We start from the raw sequence: 25,439 nt of genomic DNA on the forward strand, positions 1-25,439 counted from the left end.
ATTGAATCTGTCCAATTACTTTTGGTCCCTTTAAAAACAGGGTGGCACATGTTAAGGAGCTGAAACTCCTAAACCCTTCATACAATTTTAATGTGGATACCCTCAAATGAAAGCTGAAAGTCTGAACTTCAACTGCATCTGAATTGTTTTGTTTAAAATTCATTGTGGTAATGTCTATAACCAAAATGAGAAAAATGTTGTCTCTGTCCAAATATATATGGACCTAACTGTATTTATGCTGCTTGTAGGGATGTTTTTGGGTCTACTATTATGGAGGAGAAGTCTCACGGCGATCTGAGCCTTTTCAATTGTTGCAAAACTATGATTCTCAGTGTCATTGCAGCAGGATGTTAGAGGATGTGAGTACTTAGCTTTTGCAACAGCTGGAAAGCAACAGTTTGAAGACAACTGCTCTAAGGATACTTTTTTTAATGGTCTTCAAAAATCGATACTAGGCCCTGTTTCATTATTTCTTTATGCTTATTGTAGTGCATCGGATCACAAATCCCACCACTGTATGAAATTTAATGCACCAGAAAAACTTTATATCTTGATGTACCTGGAGCGGATCAGTCACTTTATCCTTGGTCCTTGACTTTATGACCAGTGACGAAGCTCAAAATGGACCTTCCAATTGGTGGGTATCTCTGGACCTCCATACAAAATTCACAGCAGTGCCCCACCTACCATACACCACTTTTATTACAAGTGTTCTCTTATGTGGCAAAGAAACCTTAATTTGGACCACCTAAGACAGTAGATTAGAGTCTTGGTGCCACGGTCTGAAGGTTCTCTATGACAAAAATTCAGGTCTACATCCTTGAAGGACTGGGGTCTTCAACTTACGATTCTCCATTTGTTACATGACTACAACTTCCAGCATGCATTTTTGGTGCTGTAGTTGTACAATAGCTGGAGACTCACAGATTGGAGACTTCTGCTGTAGATCATAGCTTGCCACCAACATCGGTTCTTGCTTTCATTGCAAACACATTTATAGGCCTGAACTTCTCAGGCCATGTGCCAGCTGGACAATGAGGATGAGGTTTGGAAGCGCACAGAATAATGTGGAAAAAAAACACAAGACCTACTGGCAGTCCATCAGATTTACTCTTCTATGACTTTCCATGGATTCCAATAGTATAATAGTGGCATGGTTTCAGGATGCTATGACTCTATAGGGCTTAACTGTACCTGGGTACATGGCATCGAAAACATGGCAGTGTCCCAGCTCTGGAGACCTCTATTGGAGTTACGTTTACTTCTTCTACAAAAGAACTAAGTGGAGCAGCCAGATGGCTATGTGTGCATATCATTGAGTTGTCATAAAAGTGGTTGACCGATAGGCTGCCATGGAATACCCCAAGATGGGTGCAAAAGAACTCGCTTGATGAGGTTATTGAGGCCCCAAGTGGAGTAATCTAAAAAAAATGGTGGAATCATTAATCCAACCACTAGGACCCAAACCCCTGTAAGGTCACATGTAGGACAAGTTATAGAGTCGGTAGACATCAATGGAGAGAGTCATGTTCATTCATGGCCAACTCTACATGGCTTCTAGGATCAATGTGATTTCCGAAAGGCCTTTGGTTGACCTTAGTTTTTCAGAGGGGTGGGTGTCCCAAAGGTAAACAGTTTGTATACTACCTATATACAGGGTAACCGGTGAGGAGCTGATGGCTTTTCTGCATTAGATTGGAAGAACTGATATGGGCAGGAATGGTGGGTGGTGGAGGCCCCCTAGGTTCCAAAGTATTGAAGGTCGCAATGAGCTTCTGAAGAACAATGTTTCCATTATATATCATTGCCCCAATTTATCATTCCCTCTGTGCCTGTTTTTTTGTCTGGTGGCTTGCACTTTTTTTGTTTTCTCTTTACCCAATTGTGCCAAATTGCAAAATGAGCAGTAAAAAGTTGCAAAAACAGATCAGGAATAAGGACAAAAAAAGTACCATTTTTGACTTCATGAATAGGTAGCACCATTTTAGGTATTTGCAAAAAAATTAACAATTAATACAAGACAAAAAATGTGCAGCTGGCAACACTGAGATCCATTGACAACATGGAAAGGAGTCTTCTGCTTACTGAGCAGACGCTCAATGGGATAGATGAGGGGGGGATGGTAGGATGGAGCTGCAGGACAGTGAAGTAGCAAGCTGGGTGACAGTTCGAAAGCCGGGTAGAGGGAAGAGTGCCAGGGAGGCTAGTCCTGATCTGGCGCACCCCAATAGGTTTGCTAAGTTGGCAGATGAGGGGGGTGCCAGTACAGGGGTAGCACTGCTGCAGCCAGGCGTGTCCTCTGAAAGCCGGAGGAGTGACTGCTCCAGTAAGGAGGGAAATAGGAGAGCAGGGCAGGCCAGACAAGTGCTGGTAGTGGGTGACTCAATTATTAGGGGAACATATAGGGCAATCTGTCACAAAGACAGGGATTGTCGAACGGTGTTCTGCCTACCTACGCTTGAGTCCGACACATCGCTGATTGGGTGGACAGATTACTGGGAGGGGCTGGTGAGGACCCAGCGGTCATGGTGCACATTGGCACAAATGACAAAGTTTTAGGTAGGTGGAAGGTCCTTAAAGATGATTTCAGGGAATTAGGCTGCAAGCTGAAAGCAAGGACCTCCAACGTGGTATTTTCCGAAATACTGCCTGTACCACGTGCCATGCCAGAGAGGCAACAGGAGATTAGGGAGGTCAGTTTGCTACAGGCTCTATGCTAGGGACGGGCTGCACCTCAATGGGGAAGGTGCAGCTGTGCTGGGGGAGAAAATGGCTAGAAGGTTGGAGGAGTGTTTAAACTAGGGATTGGGGGGAGGGTATTCAATTTATAGGAGGGGAAGATAGTGCAGATAGAGACCTGAGCACAAATAAGGAAGTTGGGGTGGCGGTGGCATGGGGGGTTGGGTTAGAACAGTTAATAATTTAAGAAAGAATAGAAGTACAGAGAGGAACATCAAGTGCATGTATACTAATGCCAGAAGCCTCGCCAACAAAATGGACGAATTAGAATTAATGTTGTTGGAGCATAATTATGACATGGTGGGGATATCTGAAACATGGCTGGATGAGAGCCATGACTGGGCTGTTAACTTGCAGGGGTATAGTCTGTTCAGAAATGACCGTACAGATAAGCGAGGGGGAGGGGTGTGTCTGTATGTAAAATCGTCCTTAAAACCCATCCGGTGTGATAATATGGGTGAATTTAATGAAAATGTAGAGTACCTGTGGGTGGAGATAAGGGGAGGGGGATAAATAATATATTACTGGTAGGGGTTTGTTATAAATCTCCAAAAATAATGGAAGCAATGAAGAATATCCTCGTAAAGCAAATAGATGAAGCAGCGACTCAAGGAGAAGTCATTATTATGGGGGACTTCAACTACCCTGAAATAGATTGGGGAACAGAAACCTGCAGTTCCAGCAAAGGTAATCGGTTTTTGACAACTATGAGAGACAATTACCTTTCACAACTGGTTCAGGACCCAACAAGAAGGGGGGCACTGCTAGACCTAATATTAACCACTGTAAGAGACTCCCGCCCTAACAAGGGCAGTACCCGAGTATGGAACTACCTTCTAATACCCATGGTACATATAGCCTCACTGGGTGTTATGTATATTGCTTCCCAACGCGTTTCCCCCCCTGTTCAGGACGTTCGTCAGGGGAAGTAATTCAAATTATTCTCAGTCTCCTGCAGTGGCAAGTGAGACCCTTCTCTATACTCTGTGCCTCTCTCTGAGGGTATGCAATCTCTATTAGAGACGAACCCCCTGAACAGGGGGGGAAACGCGTTGGGAAGCAATATACATAACACCCAGGGAGGCTATATGTACCATGGGTTAGGGCGGGAGTCTCTTACAGTGGGCACGACAGGGAAGTCAGACCCAGTATTCTCCCCCCAATGCTCTCATTTGGGTCTCAAAAGCGCAAGCTTGATCCCAGGAAACAGGAATCAACAACTGGGTGAGACCTAACCATTTTTTATAAGCACTGGTGGTTTTTGAGCACTTTATATATATATGGTTTTTGTTTGTTGTTTGGTGCCAATGAAATTTTAGATATAAATGAGTAAAAGCTAAGTTTTAATAATAAGTTGACTATGCTGGATTGGTTGATTTGAATATTGGTCAGTAAAGTCTTGAGTGAACCGCTCAGTCTTATTGTTGCTGAAAAAGACGTTTATTAGCACCCTGGATAGGACCTGTGCACAGTATATACCGTATGGGAATAAACATACTAGAAATAGGAGGAAACCAATATGGCTAAATAGAGCTGTAAGGTGTGCAATAAGGGACAAAAAGAAGGCATTTAGAGAATTAAAGGAAGTAGGTAGTGATGAGGCATTAAATAAATACAGAAAATTAAATAAATTCTGTAAAAAGCAAATCAAGGCAGCAAAAATTGAGACAGAGAGACTCATTGCCAGAGAGAGTAAAAATAGTCCCAAAATATTCTTTAACTACATAAATGGTAAGAAACTAAAAAATGAAAGTGTTGGCCCCCTTAAAAATAGTCTGGGTGAAATGGTGGATGAGGATGAGGAAAAAGCCAATATGCTAAATGACTTTTTTTCATCAGTATTTACACAAGAAAATTCCATGGCAGACAATATGATCAGTGATAACAAAAATTCCCCATTAAATGTCACCTGCTTAACCCAGCAGGAAGTACGGCGGCGTCTAAAAATCACTAAAATTGATAAATCTCTGGGCCCAGATGGGATACACCCCCGAGTACTGCAGGAATTAAGTACAGTCATTATTTTTAATATTTAAAGACTCCATAGTAACAGGGTCTGGACCACAGGACTGGCGTATAGCAAATGTGGTGCCAATATTCAAAAAGGGGACAAAAACTGAACTCAGAAATTATAGGCCAGTAAGCTTAACCTCTCCTGTGGGTAAAATCCTGGAGGGCATTCTAAGGGATACTATACTGGAGTATCTGAAGAGGAATAACCTTATGACCCAGTATCAGCACGGGTTTACTAGGGACCGTTCATGTCAGACTAATTTGATCAGCTTCTATGAAGAGGTAAGTGGGGATAGGGGAAAATATGTGTAAGTGGGTTGACAGCTGGCTCAGGAATAGGAAGCAAAGGGTGGCTATTAATGGAGCACACTCGGACTGGGTCGCGGTTAACAGTGGGGTACCACATGGGTCAGTATTGGGCCCTCTTCTTTTAACATATTTATTAATGTCCTTGTAGGGGGCATTCAGAATAGAATTTCAATATTTGCAGATGACACTAAACTCTGCAGGGTAATCAATACAGGGGAGGACAATTTTATATTACAGGATGATTTATGTAAACTAGAAGCTTGGGCTGATAAATGGTAAATGAGCTTTAATGGGGATAAATGTAAGGTCATGCACTTAGGTAGAAGTAATAAGATGTATAACTATGTGCTTAATTCTAAAACTCTGGGCAAAACTGTCAATGAAAAAGACCTGGGTGTATGGGTGGATGACAAACTGATATTCAGTGGCCAGTGTCAGGCAGCTGCTACAAAGGCAAATAAAATAATGGGAAGCATTAAAAGAGGCATAGATGCTCATGAGGAGAACATAATTTTACCTCTATACAAGTCACTAGTGCGACCACACTTAGAATACTGTGCACAGTTCTGGTCTCCGGTGTATAAGAAAGACATAGCTGAACTAGAGCGGGTGCAGAGAAGAGCGACCAAGGTTATTAGAGGACTGGGGGGTCTGCAATACCAAGATAGGTTATTACACTTGGGGCTGTTTAGTTTGGAAAAACCAAGACTAAGGGGTGATCTTATGTTAATGTATAAATATATGAGGGGACAGTACAAAGACCTTTCTGATGATCTTTTTATTCATAGACCTGAGACAGGGACAAGGGGGCATCCTCTACGTCTGGAGGAAACAAGGTTTAAGCATAATAACAGACGCGGATTCTTTACTGTAAGAGCAGTGAGACTATGGAACTCTCTGCCGTATGATGTTGTAATCAGTGATTCATTACTTAAATTTAAGAGGGGACTGGATGCCTTTCTGGATAAGTATAATATTATAGGGTATATACACTAGATTCCTTGATAGGGCGTTGATCCAGGGAACTAGTCTGATTGCCGTATGTGGAGTCGGGAAGAAATTTTTTTCCCCAATGTGGAGCTTACTCTTTGCCACAAGTTTTTTTTTTTGCCTTCCTCTGGATCAACATGTTAGGGCATGTTAGGTTAGGCTATGGGTTGAACTAGATGGACTTACAGTCTTCCTTCAACCTTAATAACTATGTAACTATGTAAAAAAAGGAAAGTGACTTAAAAAAAAAAAAGATGAATCAGGGACCACAAATTCTCCCTCCCAGCATTCCCCCTTCTGCCGAAATGAATGACACCCAAGGCCATGAGGCTTTATATACCAACATTTATTAATATGTACATTAGAGGTACGACACTTAGCGAATTATATTATATTCATATCGTCATGTATAAAGAATTTTCCAGTTTTATACATAAGTTACAGAAAAAAAAGATGTGACACGGCTTGAGAGCATCACAGCAACTTTCTAGAAATCTCAAAGGCAGAAGTTTTACACAGTAACAGCACACGTCACGAAGGAGAAGTCCTACATGTCGACATGAGAAACACAGGGAAGCCTGGACATTCTCACTTATTAGCCATCCAATTAACAATATATGCAAGTTTTGCTAAAATTTAGATAAAAAAAAAAGCAAAACAAAAACACAGAACCTACATTGTCAATCAATTTGCACAAGTACATCTCAATTATAAATCCCTTTAATTTGCAGGGAATGGACCATATATTAATATTATCGACGTGAAATCATTACAATTACAATAAATGGGTTATATATGTTTTTTTAAACCGCACCACTCTTGTTCACAGGCTGTATCTGGTATTGCAGCTCAGTCCCATTCCTTTTATTGGAAGTGAGCTGAAATGCCAAAAACATCCTGTTAACAAAAGTGGCACAGTTTTAGGCAGAAAGTAGTTACGATGTGACAAGTCAGGCAGCTTAGTCCCATTGGATTGGATTGGATAGAACTGCAATACCAGATGTGGACAATAACGGCGCTCTTTCAGAAAAGGACCGCCATGTTTTCTGATCCTATACAAACCCATCTACCGCTTTCATTGGGTGCGATTTCGACATGAGTGAAGTTTCTTGGCCGCAAGTTGGAATTTATTACTGATCTTACTTATCTCCAGTCACTATGACATGTTATTCTGATGATGGCCTGTAGAAGACCAGTCATGAAATTCTAGAAAGTTAATGATTCATTATGTTTTTTTATATTGTAGTTGTAGAAGACTCTTGTTTGGTGTAATATCTCCAATCTTCTACTCCCCTTCCATAGTGTGGAGGATCACAAAAAAGAAAGTGAAAAGCTGCAGCTGCATCCCCCTCCTCCCTCACCTCCATGTCTTCCCTTTACTGTTTTACACTAAATAGATTTTTTTGCTGGCTAAGGAGGTTTCTGAACATTTACAGAAAATCTGAAAGCAAAGGAAAGGGAATTACAGGCTGTTATTACAAAACTGCCATCGATAGGTACACTTTAAGACAGAAAGGAGAGCCTTAAATTTCCCAAGCTAACGTTGTAAAGTTATCAAACCTAATGTCGACCTATGAGAGTCCATTTTGGACAAAAAAATTATAATTCTACCCACCTGAACTTAAAGATACATTTCACCGATTTCTGGCCAGTGAAACGGCACACTCTCCTTGGAGGAAAAAAAACGACAATTACCATATCAACTTTGTAAACTACCAACAATTGTGCTAAATTTTCTACCAACTGTATCTGTTTCTAATGCTGTAACATGCCAAAGTTGCCTAATAAAAGTTCTACTTCAGCTCCTAATCTCTTTTTGCTACATCACGCATCTAAAAAAAAAAAAAAAAATCACTAAGCCACTGATCAGGAAAGAAAAGAAAAAGTAGACAAAAACACGAAATAATAAAAAATGTAAATGTTTCCATTTTTATGGCCATTATTACATCACAAACTGGAGTCGTCACTCGTCAGTAATGAAACATCACAAGCGTTGCTGCATACAGAACCGTGAGACACATTCAGAACTATTTACAACACGCTGGCTGTATATATGTATAGGCTATATACACGTCATATTGTATTATATGTTGGTTATAAGGGGCCAAAAAGAACAAAAAACATTGCTTTGAGAGGACGCATCAATGGGGATACACAAACCGAAATGTTAAGAAAGCATTGTGAGAACACACTAACACTTTGCTGAAATTTTATTTTTCACGACTATATCTACGATTATCTACTTAACAGTGCGAGAAGCACTTGATCCACTCGTCTGCATGAAAACAGGTGGATGAAGCTACCAAATGGGTCTACGACTAGTGATGCTCAATGGAAGCAACCAATGAGAACGAGTATTTTACAATAATCTATGAAACTGCTGGGGGGGGGGGGAGGTGGAATTCTTCAACCACAGCAAATTCAAATAAAAAAAAGTTGTAAAACTTCTTGGGCAAAAGTAAAAAGTTCCTGGAGGAGCCACCGAGGTTCCAATTCTGAGACCAGACATTTGGACCCAAATTCTTGATCTTGACATTGTTGTCAAGCAAGGGCCATGGATAAGGACTTGTTGGCCAAACAGAGTATGTGTACCAAAGCCTACATCCTCCAATATATTTAGCCACCAACTTTCCCAATTCTTTGGGGACAGTTCAGGGATTATTCTACCGGTCCTCAACTTGTGCCCTTAGGGACTTTGCCACCAGCATTGAATGTCCACCGAAGGTGTCATTTTTGGACAAAGTGATCTATACTGAGCTATTTTCTTCATTCAAGACCCTCAGCCAGAACAGAGAACCTCTCCAAAGCCCAACTTTAAACTTTTCATCTATTTTTATTATTTTATCATCATTTCCTATTATTTTTATTGACAATTCTAAGGTGGTTGATCTGCACAAGGGTCTCGAAACAAGTAACGGGAAAATTTGACAATGTCAAAACAGGTCAAATATTTCCATACCAATTCTACAGTGTAAGGTTTTGGGGAATTTTACTAGAAAGGGAAAACTTTCCAAAGGTTTGAGGTAGTGGTGTCTAATATGTATGTGGTCCAGTCATTCCCAATCCCAACCATGCAACACATTGTTAGTTCACTGAACTTCATGTACAACAATCTTAGAGGAAAAAAAACAACAACAAAGTTGTCCTGTCACCTATAAAAACTAGAAATATAGATTCCGGTTGAGTTGGGATACATAACGCTCAGTACATCCTCATGTAGAATGGTTGTATTAGGTGGAAATTCAGTAAGCCAAAATTTTTATCAATCTTTTTAATATAATGGAGTCAGGACTGGAACAAAAATCTAAGAAAATAATAATTAAAAAAAAGACTTTTAAAAGTCTAAATCCTGTTAATCCCACATGGAATGTAATTTTCAGGAATACATTATCCTGAGGGTGATTTTTATAGGAATGAAAATCCCTGGTCCCATTACCCTTATATTTGGTCCATAATTTTAAAAGGCAAAGTAAGAGAATTGTAAACCATATGACATTTCTGGCAGTATATTAACCATCATCCTGTTTCATAATGTTTTAGGATGAAAATCTCACTTTATGATATATTTCCTTGTGAAATGATTGATCTGTTGTGGAACTATTGATGGGGGGATGGGGTATGCCTGATGATGGGCTGGCTCTCATATATGTAGACAATGCAAGTTGATAGCCATTATTGATCCTAATATTTGAATAAACATAAAATAGGCATTTTGCCATTGAAATCTATTTTTTTTTGGTGGCTTTTCCACTGTGCTTTACACTGAAGTAGTCCTCTATAGGGGCGGAGCATATAGAACACTTCATTCTGGTTCCACAACAGAATATCGGAATGAGTGTAACTTTATACAGAGCAATAAAAGAGATTGGGGGGAATGTAATTATCCAACCTTGACTTTTTTGGTTGCTCGAAAGGAAGATCCACCAGCGTCCGCTGGATTCAGAAGTCAGAAGCTTTGCAAATGCAAAAACTAGATGGATCAGATCACATGCATTATGATCATTGTGCGCTCTAGTGTAATTGTGCTTTCTTGATTTGTGCTTTCCTATGGTCCATGATGACCCATTTTGGAGAAAGGAGTGATGCAAAAAATTACACCCCCATCGGACCCGGCAAAATTCTAAAATCATCTATGGATATAAATAGAATTCATAAGATATTTTATATAGATTTTTCAATATTAACTATAATGTATTATGAGCGATGACATTTCAAGCCTATAATTTAGTGCAGGAGGGCGCCCTTGTGGATGGTTATTTTTGAACACAGCAACTGCCATTGCTATATACAGCATTGCCGCCGCATGTGCGGCCGCTGGGAGGCAGGTGAAGATGCAAGGTGCCATGTCAACGGTCTCCGGAGTAATGCTGGCCTAATGCATGCCACCCTAAGACATGTGTGCGCTAAGTAGCTGCAAATACCGGAGGTACTGTGCACAAATTCTGCAATCGAAGACTTTGAAAAAATATATATGTGCTTATCACTTTTCTCATGTATACTGGTGTGAAATAAGGTCATTTTTTGTACAGAAAAAAATCCAATTAGCGGGATAAGAAAAATAATTATTTAAGCTTTTTTTTTCCTGTGAAGAGCTAGGGAGAAACTTTCAAGACTGGACTTCCTTAACTTTTTGAAGATTCTTAATTAAAAAAAAAAACATCATCAGTCCAAAGTGACCAATCAATTCGGATCTCATTTTCTGAAGTGTACAGTAACTGTTTGTAAAAAAAAAGGAAAGTAAATAATTCTACATTTTTTCATTTTTCTCATCCCTTATTGCATTACTCTGAAAAGGTGCAATAAAAATGATTAAAAGCAAAATAAAATAATGATAAATCTACAATATATTCAATCTAATTGTTTCTATCTCTTTTAACTAAGGAATTTTCTATTTCTAAAAGAAACTGTAAAATTCCTGAAATATTATATTAGTATGTGCTGTAATAACCATGAAGTTAACATGTTCTAAAAGGTATTTAGTCAAGGTTAGTTCATCAAGCAAAATAATAAAAAGGTTAAGAAAACATTTGGGTTAATTATAGAAGTATAATATATATATAAAAAAAAAAAATCACAAAAATAAAATACAAAAAGCAAACAAACACCGTAAAATACAAGATACACTGAATTAATACAAGTTACAGGTTTCTGAAATTTGAATAAAATTTCACATTTTAAGGAAACTTTATCAAGAACAATAACAGCAGTGCTAAGCCATGAATTATTTTCCTGAAAACCTGGAAATATATTAATATAAAATATATTATATAGAGTCTTGGCTAGATGGTCGATGATTGCTATAAGTATGAAGACCGGGATATTTCTTCAATGCTGATAAGGACATTGTGTCAGAAGTACAGCAGGAAGACTGAGAAATATAAGATTTATGACATATATAGGACCAGCTAGGAGTAAAATACAAGACTCCGGTGGTGCTCGTTGAGTAAACCAGTTGGCCACCGCTACGTAATACCATGTATTTATATTGAAGGTAGATCCCAACACGGAACGGATAGGAGACCAGCCATTGAACGGAATGTAGTGAACACTGTCCTATAGACCGAACCCTCCCAAACTCTGCACGCTTGATTCCTGAGTCCTTACAATGAGGTGTGAGGCCATTCAATCATTCTCGACGCCCCAAGACCAAGTCAAGTCATTGGTCTGGTTTTGCCCATTTTGCATATTCGGATGCCCAAAAAAGGTTTTCTGTGCTATGACTTTAAGGGTTGTGCTGGGTAGCTATGGGTGTAATGAGATTCATCAGATCATACTTCATCATACTCTTCATGAAGACAGGCCGTGGCAGTGGGATTCTTTCACCCTTACGCGTCCAGAGGTTCTTCGACTACAGCATTGAAGTCTGCCGTTTTGCCGTTGTTTGCCAGCGTCACCTGAAAATGATCACGGTTATGATCTATCTCCAAAGAAAAAAAAACCCACCAACCATCCCTCCCCCCAGTACACCCGAGGAATGACTCTCAAGCATGATTGTGTCAAAGGTGGAAGGAGATAGTGTTAGGACATCTATCATTAGTAATGTTAGCGAAGAGCTTTTGGACATATTAACCACCAATGAAAGTAGGTGTGTAGGTAAAGTGATATCTCAGGTCTAAGGTCCAAGCCACCAATTCAATGAGAAAGTGTGGAGGTCAAGTGATGACTTGGGTATTAGGTTCAAACCACCAATGAAAGTAGAAGATGACCTTAGGTATGAGGTCTAAGGCAAAAATGTATGTGGAAGTGAAGTTAAAGAGGTATCTTAGGTATGAGGTCCAAGTCACCAATAAAAGTAGAAGATGTGTAGCCAAAGCAGAACTTCAGATATAAGGTCCAAGTCACCAATGAAAGTGAAAGGTGTGTAGGTGACACAATGCCTTGTGTTTGAGGTTCAAGCCAAAAATATATGTCGAAGGTGTGTAAGCAATATCATACCTTAGGTATAAGATCCAAGCTTTTGAAATTCCTTAGGTTTCTTCACGATGCCTTGGTGTTTTCCCCACTTAAGGACTATTGGCACTCTTACATTCATACCTTAGGTATAAGGTTGAAGCCACCAATAAAAGTGGAAGATGTGTTGGTAAAGTGATCCCTTAAGTATGAGGTCAAGCTTTTGAAAGTCCTTGGATTTCTTCAAGCTGCCTAATGGCATAACCTCTGGTGTTTCAAAAGCTTTCAACCCAACCTATCCAGGTAGCTGAGAGAAGACACCTATAGTATGATGGCTAATTGTTTCGAGACCTCAACAATGGCTAATTATTTTCAACACTTTTTAACTAAATTTGCCTCACTTCATCCATGAATATACAAAAGGGCAGTCTAATTTCATTTCCCAAGTCTGGAATGGTCCATATTTGTTGTCGGATACCTCCCGATCGGTAAAACTGGTCATACTGGGCCCAATATTTTTTGAGTAATCTGATTCCTCTGGAGCCGTAGGTGAAATTTAAGGATCTTGGGGCCTCAAAAAAAAAAAAAATCTATAGAAAGGTGAAACCTGTCATACAACGTATTTTTAGAGGACTTCTAATGTGACAGAGGGGCATTACAGTCCCCTTGGATACTGGTGCCCAGGTGTTACTTCTACAACTATGTGACATGTTGCTCATAGTGTGGCTAATAAAGGTTTAGTATTTGTAGGGGGTCTTGACAATGTTGTTGGTGCAATGAAAGAAGGAAGAATATTTACCATGCAGCAAGCAAGCAAGCACATTTATTAACCACATGCAGGAGAGGGTGTCAGCTTCACACATGCACATAGCAGGAGACAGCAGTCAGGGAGACGCAGGCGGCAGAATTTAGCAAAGTTCCTTTAATGCATGAAAAAACAGCGGCAGGATTAGCGTCACTATAGAAAAAGTGCAGCCGTGTTACAGATCACATTTTCCAATCATCAATCATTGCTTCTTATGGTGTCAGTCAGATCAATTATATACAAATATATACAGTAACATGTAACAAGAAGTGATGGGGGCTGGAGGGTAAGGCCGGAATCACATGGCAGACTATCGGGGCGGCGTACATTTACCTAATAAGCGAGGAAGCGGCTCCTTTCATTAAAAAAGCTGCTCATTCGGCCATAAGTGATGCGAGGAGCGTAAGTAATCTGTTACCTGAACTAATCTCATTTATTACAAAGAATTAAGGTCGCCTTACACCTATAACATATGTACATTAGTTATTTACAAAATTGTACAAAATTAACATTAATTCTATCATTTAGAGGCGAAATTCACCTGTAAATATTATTTAGCCTTTTCTACATAGAATTATTCTATATATAAAGTTGTATCACTTTGTAATTATGTTACTGATCCTGCATTAAGTGCAGTGAGTGCAGCTCTGGAGTAGAATACTGGATGTAACTCAGGATCAGTACATAAGTAATGTAATGTATGTACACAGTGACTGCACCAGCAGAATAGTGAGTGCAGCTCAGGAGTATAATACAGGAGGTAACTCAGGATCAGTAATGTAATGTATATACACAGTGACTGCACCAGCAGAATAGTGAGTGCAGCTCTGGGGTATAATACAGGAGGTAACTCAGGATCAGTAATGTAATGTATATACACAATGACTGCACCAGCAGAATAGTGAGTGCAGCTCTGGAGGATAATACAGGATGTAACTCAGGATCAGTAATGTAATGTATGTACACAATGACTGCACCAGCAGAATAGTGAGTGCAGCTCTGGAGTATAATACAGGATGTAACTCAGGATCAGTAATGTAATGTATGTGTCATGATCCAGTTCTGTGTTTATGTTCAGCTGTCTTGTCTCTGGACTGGTCATGTGGGAGTTAATTCCCTCTGCCTCACTTTGATGCTGGCTGAGCTATTTAAGTCCTCTGCAGCCTGTGGCCCAGTGTCTGCTATAGTTCATGCTGCACGGCTTGAGCACCTGACCTGTTCACTTGTACTAGTGTTCCTTTTTGCCTCTGACTGCCTGTACCCGTTTATGACTTGTCCTGACCTCTGGCTTGTATCCCGACTTCGTCTTACATCTCACATTTTGGTTACCACGTTCCTGGTAGGCTCTGACTTCTTGTTTGTCCCCGACTATTCTTCTGACTTCCCCTGTGTACTGCGCTTATCTCTCTGTGTATGACCTTGGCTTGTCTGACTTCTCTTTCATTATCTGTGACACCTGTGTTGTCGTTCACTATTGCTGCGCTGTGTGTACAACCTCTTTTCCTTAACCAGCACCCCCTGGTGGAGTTTGCACTATACTGCACTGCAGCAGCACATTACATTATGTACACAGTGACTGCACCAGCAGAATAGTGAGTGCAGCTCTGGAGGATAATACAGGATATAACTCAGGATCAGTAATGTCATGTATGTACACAGTGTCAGCACCAGCAGAATAGTGAGTGCAGCTCTGGAGGATAATACAGGATGTAACTCAGGATCAGTAATGTAATGTATGTACACAGTGACTGCACCAGCAGAATAGTGAGTGCAGCTCTGGAGTATAATACAGAATGTAACTCAGGATCAGTAATGTAATGTATGTACACAGTGACTGCACCAGCAGAATAGTGAGTGCAGCTCTGGGGAATAATACAGGATGTAACTCAGGATCAGTAATGTAATGTATGTGCACAATGACTGCACAAGCAGAATAGTGAGTGCAGCTCTGGGGTATAATGCAGGATCAGTATAGGAAATATAGTAAAATGCACTATTACTAGATACATTTGCGGTATAATCCTGAGACACTTTACTTCTTCTCTTTGTGGTGTCATTGCTGCCAGGAAGTTGTAGCTTTAAAAGCCATTGCTAGATTTAGAGGCGACCCTCCTGCAGGATGACACTTTACTGCAATAACGGAATTGAAAAGGTGTCAAATAGATTCTATTAAAAGTAGAAATTGACACCTGGTCGACACGTTCTGTGAAGATGTGAAATTTTTACAAAAAATTTTCTCTGCCATTTCCTGGCAGAATATTCAGTGACATTGCACTGTCTGGCCTACATACACTCTTACAGATAATTTTTATTGTCCTATTACATCTAAAATGAAAAGTGAAACAACTTTACAATAGATCTTAATTAGTGATGGTGGGGGTATATTTCTTTATTCCGCTATTTGTGTAAAATCCTTTTTCAAACGCCCAATACTATGGAGGACGTGTCTATGCAGCACGTGGGCAGCCCATTGATTTTAATTAGAGCTGTGCAATACCTCTTTTGTCCTGCGGTGGCACTGTAGGGAAATCGAACACCTGCTGCTTAGATCCTCACCGATCACTGGTGATCATTGAAGGTTCCATTGCAAAACTTCAACCTACAGTATCAAATTGTCAAAAGGGGTCTTTTCTAACTAAAAGGGATTGTCCATACTTGACCACCCATTTAAAGTCTTCCATTTGTGGCAAGGACTTTTTTTTTTTTTTTTTTAAATAGTAAGTTTTTACTGGTAGACATCACTAAAAAAGGCGACTAGGATCCGCTACATCTCCCCCTTAAGGGCTTGTCTGTGCCTTACCTTACACGCTAAGGTCCCCGCAGAGAACACAACACCTACAGACAGGACTGGTATTCGATTCGGTGGAAAAACTGGATACACGGGAGCGTTGGAATATGGAAACATGACAAAATGCACCGACATTTCAACAACAACAAAACATCATAAAAATGTCCCTCCCGTCCGTAAGAGGAAAGGGTGTAAGCATGCATTACAAAAAAAAAGAGTCACAAAGTAACAATGAAAAGATGATTATACAAAAATATACAAAAAAAGTATCATGCAAATATCGCCATTCCACCCCAAATATAATACAGCGGACACACGGAGCGGTGACCGGAGTGGTGAGTGCAGGAAATCTACGATCTACGCACAGTGGGACAATCCCACTATAATTCCAGTCTATATTACATGCATAGATGTATGTACAAAATCGTGTTGGCATCTCATTAACCCCTTTGCTGTCAAAAAAAGTTGGCATTACACTGTTTTTCAACAGGAAACGAACCCCTTGACCAGCAAAAAAGGCACAACATAATAACAATAAGAAGAAGAACTACTACTCTCAGCAACATGTATAACTTTCCAGACAGCTAATATGCTACCGTGTATCATGGAAGAAGCCTCAGGTTCCATGTTATAGGGAAAACCACCCCCTTGGAATTTATGGGGTCCTGCTGCACCCGTGCTTCTGAATTCATCGAGCGGTATTCAGAATTGTTTCTCTCCTTTTTTGGGGGGGTGTATTTTGTAGATATTCTACATTCAAATCAATACTAGAAAATAAAAACTACATAAATTATATTTATTTTAGATTAAAAAAATAATTTTACCCTTTAATGATTGCAATATTTTATTTAATAAAACTTATCAATCAGTTAAATAAATCGTTACAATTATTTTAGTATAAAAATAAATTTAAAATAATATATTTAATACATATTAGCTCCTTTTAAATTATGGTGTATGTTTTATTCCTTAAAAAAATTAATTATGTAAATAAAATATAAATATAAAAAAATGACATATGTACAATATATAATATTACAGTATATATGTATATATATGTACAGTATATATAATATAACTATATATGTATATATATACATATTTAGATACTGTATATGTATATATACAGTAAATATAAATATAAAAAATATATATACACAGATTTGTATATAGTTTGTATAATATACAGTGTGTATAAGATATATATGTGTAAGTGCAGCGCCCCAGAGTCCTGGTCGTTGCAGTGATGTCATTCTTCCACCAGGGGGAGTGATATTACGTCTGATGGCATTAAAGGAGATCTTCCTACCAGGTATCACAAACCGTACACCACACTTCACACTCCAGTCCACCAGGGGGAGCCTTGCTCCTATCTACTAGGGCACTCCTCACAGAAGGGTAAAACTGGTGGTTTGGATAGAAAGTTAGGGAGAAGCTGACTGGGCTTTGCCCAGGCAACACCTGTCAGGCAGACAGGGGGAAAGGAGGAACATCGGAGCTGCAGACAGAGGGTCCCTGACAGGGGTGGGATCCTGTCGGAGGCCTAGCAAGACAGAAAGACAAGTGCGGCAGCATCCTAAGAAAGGACACGAAGAGAATTATATTGTAGAGGGTGAGACACAAAGTCATAGCACAAGGAGATAACACCAGAAGGAGTTCTGCCCTGAAATAGGCTGCCTCCTTCTGAGGCGCGTAGCCGGTGGCCGGAACACCGAGGGAGCAACTGTCTCCAAGCCTTGCTCCAGAGACTGGCAGGACAGTCAATTCCAAGTTGGCTGCCCGACCTTAATACCTAGGAGACACGGTGGCACCTTGTGGGGGTCGGGGCGTCTCTAGGGTCCCTATAAACAAGCCTCAGGCCATCAGTCATACGGGTTTGTCCTATCCATACCATCTGGGGGACAGAGAGGAAGAAATAACATCTAGAACATCTACAACAGCTGTGAGGACCTTACCGAGAAGCTCAGCAGGGAGGGACTACAACACACAGGCGCTAGTAGGAAGGCTACTGATTTCCACCTGGATAAGGGGACTGCCTACCCTGTGATCTGTACCCTGGACTGTGGATGTTGAAGCCTTCAGTAAAGGTAAAGAGACTGCAACCTTGTGTCCTCGTTATTCACTGCGCCATCCATCACCTACACTCTGGGAAGTCCTGGGGACACACTTCACCTGTGGGAAGGTATACCATCTGGCTGCCATAACACCACCCCAGCGGACCCCTAAGCAGCGTCGGTCACCCTGAATATACAAACTTTCCCTTTTATTGTACGCCCCTCAAAGGGCCACGGACCGGGTCGGGCCACCGTGACATTCCCCGAACCGAAGGACCCGGTACCGAGTACCCCATTGCCCTTATGTGGGGGCGCTACATAAATACATATAAATGTATATTTTTATATAGATATATGTTCTGTATATTATTAAACATATCTGATTAAAACAAAAATAAAATATTAAAATAAATAATATTTTGATAAAAGTGCTAGATGGCTGTGCTTTTTAAAGGGTTTTTCCAGTTGAAAAATATAATGTTTTCATCTACCCTTCTACAAAATGTTTAAGTTCAAAAGAAAATTCAAAAGGAATTGTGTAATTCCAAATTTAACCCGCGGGGGCACTGTTGAGAAACTGAACACTTACTGCCAGGTTTCCCCATAGATTGCAGTTGGATTAATGATCCGTACTGGCGTACTTCTCAGCCTTTTGCCGATATTACTGAATATTCCCCAGTTTGTCCTGCTCGCTATTCCATGATACACTGTAGCAAAAAGGGAGGACATTTGCGTATAGCAAGTTCATTAAGGGTTACAATGTAACCATTGGAGGTTGGGCCACTATATTGGGGGTGACTTGGCCTGTTGTAATTGCAACAGGAATAAAACATACAACGAGAACATTGGGCATGCGGGTGCAACCCTCGTAGCATGCAGTCTATATACAGGTCTCGATATCCATAAAGGTGAACGGTACCTTGCAGTCGTCGACTACAACGGAATTGTGCGCTGCGTAAATGCATTGGTTTGAGTTATTCTCCCTGTGGTTTTTCATGTCGTCATAGATGGACTGCGTCTTGGTCATTTCAAGCTCCTGCTGTGCGTGCTGCTTATCCAGATTCTCCAGCTCTGCCTTGGATAGATGATAGACTATGCCGGCACCGAAGGAATCGCCCACCACGTTGACAGAGGTCCTCATGCGGTCCCTTATATTGAGGAAACAGAAGACTTATCGGTATATAAACTGGAATACATACTGGGTCTTATACATTAAATTGGACCAAGAGGAAAATCGGCATTGTTGCCAATATTAACCAATCAAGTGCATTATTGAATATGGTCAAAAATACAAACCCACATCCAACATAAGTATGAACTGAGGTGTCTGAGCCGGTTGTGAAATTCACCAGAGTCAGCGTCCAAATCCAGGGGGTAGAAGTAAAAAAAAAATTGATTCTGCCATATATAAAGGTGACAACATCTTAACATTTAGAAATACTTGATGAAGACCTTCTAAAGGTGGAAACGTTGTCAGTTTTGTATATGGAAGAATACGTTTTGTTGTACCTCTACACCTGGGATTTGGAAGCTGACTCTTGTGCACTGCCCCCTTTTTTTTATTATGATGAGCCGATTGTAAGTCTCCTGATCAACAGCCTCATTTATGCCCATGAATGGAATTGTCAGATGTGTGAAACTGGTCCTATTCCCAACACGGCAAATGTTGTAATTTTTAAAGTATCAAGAACATAGGTGGTATGTCTCTTTTCTGGGGGCTATCCACTGCTTCTGAAATGCCCCATCAAAATGTAGCAGTAACCATGCAGCGCTTGCTCCATCTATCTCATAGGCAATGCACAGCCATGGCTCCATTCTTATGGGGCATTTCAGAGGCCCATTCCTGGGATCGGTGGGATTCTCAGTGTTCGGACTCCCAGCAATCAGCAAGTTATCTCAAATCTTGCCAATACGTGATAACGTATGAGTTGAGAATAACCCCTACCTCATCCATGCCAACCTAGGAGAACCACTGACTACAAGAGGCCATTATCCCGAACTATCAAGCAGTAGAGACCATGGGGTAGCTGGCATTGTCTTATAATTAATGTCTTCTCCTATGACTTCTGTGACAACCAATAAGAACCAATGGACTCCCAATTTCTATGTATGCTATGTACATAGGGTCACGTCTCATGCCTCTAGAAAGCCATTTTCAATGTACAGTAATCTTGGGTGGTCGTTTCAAGGAGGTTTCACATCCGATACTTACAGCAGCCAGTCCACAGCGACGAGTAGACTGATATCCTGGGTGGGCAGCCCCACCGCCGTCAAGATCAGAAGCATGGTAACCAGGCCGGCACTGGGAATACTGGCTGCTCCCACGCTCGCTAAAGTGGCCGTCAAACTGGGAAACAAAAACACAAAATGAAAAGTTAACACACAGAACTGTAGACCTCCGTGGTGACTGAAAAAAAGGAGAAGACACTACATGATGTGCATAGAAGTGCCTGGGGCTTGAGCACTTCCGTTCCCATACCTTGGTGCCAAAACCAAAATATAAGTGTGATCTGTGAGATTAGGCTACAATGTTCAATACAGTAGCTAACTAAAGGCTATGGATACCCTAGAATTGATTTTATTGTTTACGAGTTTTCAACATGAAAAAGCGACCAACTTTCTACACAGCCCCCCTTAAAAACGTCCTACTAGTGTACTGCTGTAGAGCCTGTGTAACTCCCTTCACATAGCTGGCTGTGCGGTTGCTTCTAATAAAGAACCTTAGATATGTAGATCATGTTTTTCCATGTCAAAGATATTCACAGCCTTTAAGTTTATTCGAGGCTACTTACCTCACTGTTACAATCTGTCCTCCATCCAGTATCACACCGTTCATCTGGGCAATAAAAATAGCTGCGACAGCCTCATACAGAGCAGTTCCGTCCATGTTAATTGTAGCTCCAACAGGGAGCACAAAGCGCGTTACTCTTTTGTCAATACCCAAGTTTTCCTCCAGGCAGCGGAAGGTGACGGGCAACGTTCCTGCGCTACAACACCCAACATTTATATCGTTAGGGTCAAAAGGAAACATGAATATATGTAGACAATAGAGATGTTATAACGTAGGGTATATGAGAAGACTATACTTTGAACTGATATTCCACAGCAGGACCATAATGCTTTGAACCCTTCTAAAGCCTAGAGACAACTAATATAAGCAGATATCATGCTCACAGTGGCGGTATTCAATATATTGTGCGGTATATCTCATATAACAGTATTGATTAACTGCAATAATATTACTTGGGTTCTTGAAGGGGACCCCTCAATGACTCTGACTATCGCCCTCTTCACCTCTCCTAGTTTTGTCCATCTCCTCATTTACCCCTCTGACCCTACCTCCTCATCTTTGCTGGTAATGAGGTTCCTCTTCGTGATGCTCCAAGTTTGCATTCTGTACTTCTTAGTTTTAACTCTTCTTTTTGGTGCTTGCTTTTTTTTATTACTTTTTAGGTTATTTTTGTAGGGCAAGCTTTCTCCATCCAAAAGAAGGATAAGATGGGACCAAGTAACATATCGGCTACCTTTTTCTAAGGGCCCCATAGTTGCCGAAATGCCATGGTACATATGCCCTTGGTAGGATTATGGCCTCCACGAATAAACAATGCACATTTTTGTATCGTCGTCCTCGTGAAGCATTTTGAGATTGCTCTGAGCAAGATTGACCTTGTATATAAATAAACCTGCAGTGTACTATGTATATTGCGCCTCTGGGAATGGCCTCTCTCCAGAGGTTCTCAAAGCACATGAAGCTAAATATCTGCAAGCAACTGTGAGAAAGTAGATCGAAGCTGGTGGCTATGATGTATGAAAGCTATCTCCTCGGAGAAGTGGCCTTGTTGTCCATAACCATCAGATCACTTCCATTTTGTTCTGCTTCTTCACACATGGTTGCATTTTAATTGTTTGTTTTCATACATTTTTTATGCCTTACTGTTTTTTTATTTTTAAAGTCAGTGGAGGGGAAAACAATAAGAGCACGAGTACAGCGTGGTATTAAAAAAAAATAAACAAAAGGTGCAATACAATATCACAGCAAACATGCCAAAAAAATACTGAAATGTTGCAATTACCCATTGGTAGCAAAGGTGTCCTAAATTAAGCCAGTGCTGATTTCTGTCTACCAGTGCGATCCACCGGCCAGCCATGCGACCAGCTACCTAGGTTAGATAAACTAAAGGGGAACTACACGACACATTCATTTGTTGCTCCTATTTTATGATTTTGTTGATCTCCCCTTAGTATATAGTTAATCAATATCAGGTCAGTGGGATCCTCTAGTCATCAGCTGATCTGATGTGGAATACCGTATCTATCCTGGGGTTTGGTCATCAATGTCATAATCCTGGACAACCCTTTAAAAGTAGGAGTGTGTGGCAAATAGAATTAACAATTCACCATATAGCACTGTGTTTATATTGGTATGTAAAGTTTATGGGCATGGTATGGCATTTTTTTATGAATGGTATAGGAGGGTATTTATTTGGATACTCTATACATTACTTATACTTTATTTCTCCGGCAACGTATGATATTTTTATCTGGATGCTGTATACATAAATCACATAAACCGTATAGACTGTATTTATCAATTTTTGACCTGTTTGACAATATGTACTTGAATGGTATACAGCACTTTTTGGAAACTGTGACACTATCTGGCATCAGGACGCATTATCTAGGTTCTGTATACACTATTTATCTGGTATCATGTCACACTTTATAGGCTCTGTATACACTATTTATTTGGCATCATGTCTCATTATCTAGGCTCTGTATACACTATTTATCTGGTATCATGATGCATTATCTATGTTCTGTATACATTATCTGGTACAGTGTTGCACTATCTAGGCTCTGTATGTACTACTTTTCTGGCATTCCTGACACAACGTATCTGGTACAGTGTTGTACTATCTAGGCTCTGTATACACTACTTATGTGGTATCATGTTGCTCTTTATGTACTATTTATCTGGTACTCTTTGATACTATGTATCTGGTACAGTGTCTTGCTATATAGGCTCTATCTGTGCTATGTATCCAGTACTGTGTTTCATTATTTGTCTGGTATTGTTTCACACTAATTACGTGGGCACTGCATTTTTTCACAATTCTACTTCTACCACTGAAGTTTTGACAAGTTTCCCTATTTAATCCACTAATTTTGGAAAACAGCCACTACTAATCATTTAGATTATCTGCACAAAAAGAAACATTTCAAACTTAAAATACAATGGGAAAAAAAATCCAATGAAAATCAACCAGAAAACTGAATTTACTAAAAGAATGGAAAATGTTTCAGCTCCTGTAATAGACAATAACCAGGAAGGGAAATAGATTTCTGCTGTGTTTTTGCCAAGGAAAATAAATGCCTGCTAGCTTCTAGCTACTGGCGGAGCGTGTCTTCAGTGCAGACAGCTGCAAAATATCAGTCAGGGGCTCAGATTACTGCGCTAACAATCTCCAAGCCAGCGCTCAGCAGCGAACTGGTGCAAACAGGGTGTGGAGGAAGAGATCTGCCTAATAATGGGCAATAATGGATGTAGATCTGATAATATGTTATGCCGCACGTTAACCAATATATAAAGACTGACATCCAGCTTTCCAAAGACCATGAATGGCAGCGGGATCTACAGAAAGCTGGATGTCAATCGCTATATGTCGTCCTGTCCTGTGGGGCCCAAAAGGACTGTAATCATAGGAGCAAAGTTACACTGCACAGTGTTATTTAGTAGTATATGGTTGTATTATTTAGAAATCATATTGTAGTATTATATGGGCTCTTTAAGGGAGTATTATTTGGATTTTGCATATTTAGACACTGTATAGTAGTATAATGCAGGCTGCAGGTGACAGTATTATGTAGGCTATATATAGTAGTATTATCTTGTCACTATATGGCACTATTATGTGCACTGTATATAGTAGTATTATCTTGGCACTATAGACAGTATTACGTGTGCTATATATGGTAGTATTATCTTGGCATTATATAGCAGTATTATGTGGGCTGTACACAATAGTATCATCTTGTCACTATATTTGGCAATATTATTTGGGCTGTATATGGTAGTATTATCTTGGCACTATATGGCTATATTATGTGGGCTGTACACAATAGTATCTTGTCACTTAATAGCAATATTACATGGGTTCCATATGGTAGTGTTATCTTTGTCCTATATGGCAGCATTACTTGGTCTCAATAATTTAATATTGTACTGACATCATATGGTGGCATTATATGGGCTTTATATAATAGTACTATTTTAGTACTATATGTCAATATTATTTGGATTGCAAATGGTATTATCTTAGCACAATTTGGCAGTATAAAGTGGGCTGTATATGGTAACATTATCCTGGTACTATAGAGCGGTATTACAGATGTAGCAATTCTTAAAATGAAAAAGATATCCCAGGAAAGAGTTTAATTGGACACCGAACTATACAAGTTTATTGGATTTTGTTGTGCTAATATTTTATGCCTTGATACCTTTCTTGTGTGTTAGTTTAAGAAAAACTGCATCCGTACGTCAGGTATGTTGGATGTATATGACAGAGTTATCTTGGTTGGCACAATTTGGTGGTATTATTTGCTCTCCATATGATTGTATTACCTTGTCACTATATGGCGGTATTGTGTGTTAGCTACATATGGTAGTATTATGTTGTCACTATATTGCGGTATTGTGTCAGCTACATATGGTAGTATTCTCTTGTCACTATATGGCGGTATTATTCCAGCTATACGTGGTAGTATTATCTTGTCACTATATTGCGGTATTATGTCAGCTAAATATGGTAGAATTATCTTGTCACTAGGTGGTTGAATTATGCGCACACTCTATGATTATATTATTTTGGCACTGTATGGTGATATTATGTGAACTAAATTCCATGGTATTATTATGTAGGTTGAAAATAGTTTTTAGTATTTTGCTTCGGTCTCCATTTGCAATAAAACGGACCCCGAGTGTTAGGCAGTTTTTTAAACTCTTGCTTAATTTCCTCTATAGCTTTAAGTATATCCATGAACAAGGAGGAACAGAATGAACAGTGCAAAAGCAGCGGAATATCCGGGTTGTATAAAAGTTGCTCTTATCATTCTTATTATAGCCCTTTATCCCTCAGCAGAGCATTGAGGCAGAGTGTGGAATAATGGGTCTATGAGTCCAACTAGCTATAGGGATGTAATGCAGGGGTAACAGCTGGTCACCGACCTATCTTTGTTTTTACTTATGGAAGATCCCCTTTAAGGATCATGTACATGGATTCTATCAGCCCCATACTGTGCTGCCATATGTTCCCTGTATGAGACTATGTTCCATAACACGGCGTTTGATGGA

At 40.0% G+C, this 25,439-nt stretch overlaps 1 protein-coding gene across 2 annotated transcripts in view; it reads right to left on the reverse strand.

The window, feature by feature from the left end:
- Positions 1 to 6,379: 6,379 nt before the first annotated feature.
- Positions 6,380 to 25,439, reverse strand: part of SLC1A2 (solute carrier family 1 member 2) — a 114,823-nt gene continuing 95,763 nt past the window's right edge. Inside the window, exons 8-12 of one of the 2 annotated variants that reach the window (XM_077287028.1) lie at positions 20,881 to 21,075; positions 20,301 to 20,435; positions 19,008 to 19,236; positions 16,047 to 16,117; positions 6,380 to 11,945 (exon numbers count right to left, since the gene is read on the reverse strand). In XM_077287028.1, the coding sequence (XP_077143143.1) occupies positions 16,082 to 16,117; positions 19,008 to 19,236; positions 20,301 to 20,435; positions 20,881 to 21,075 (595 nt within the window). In that variant the 3' untranslated portion in view covers positions 6,380 to 11,945; positions 16,047 to 16,081. The remainder of the gene's footprint in view (positions 11,946 to 16,046; positions 16,118 to 19,007; positions 19,237 to 20,300; positions 20,436 to 20,880; positions 21,076 to 25,439) is intronic. The other variant, XM_077287027.1, reaches the window with a different exon arrangement.

This window comes from Ranitomeya variabilis, chromosome 2 (genome assembly GCF_051348905.1).
Source record: "Ranitomeya variabilis isolate aRanVar5 chromosome 2, aRanVar5.hap1, whole genome shotgun sequence".
NCBI lineage: Eukaryota > Metazoa > Chordata > Amphibia > Anura > Dendrobatidae > Ranitomeya > Ranitomeya variabilis.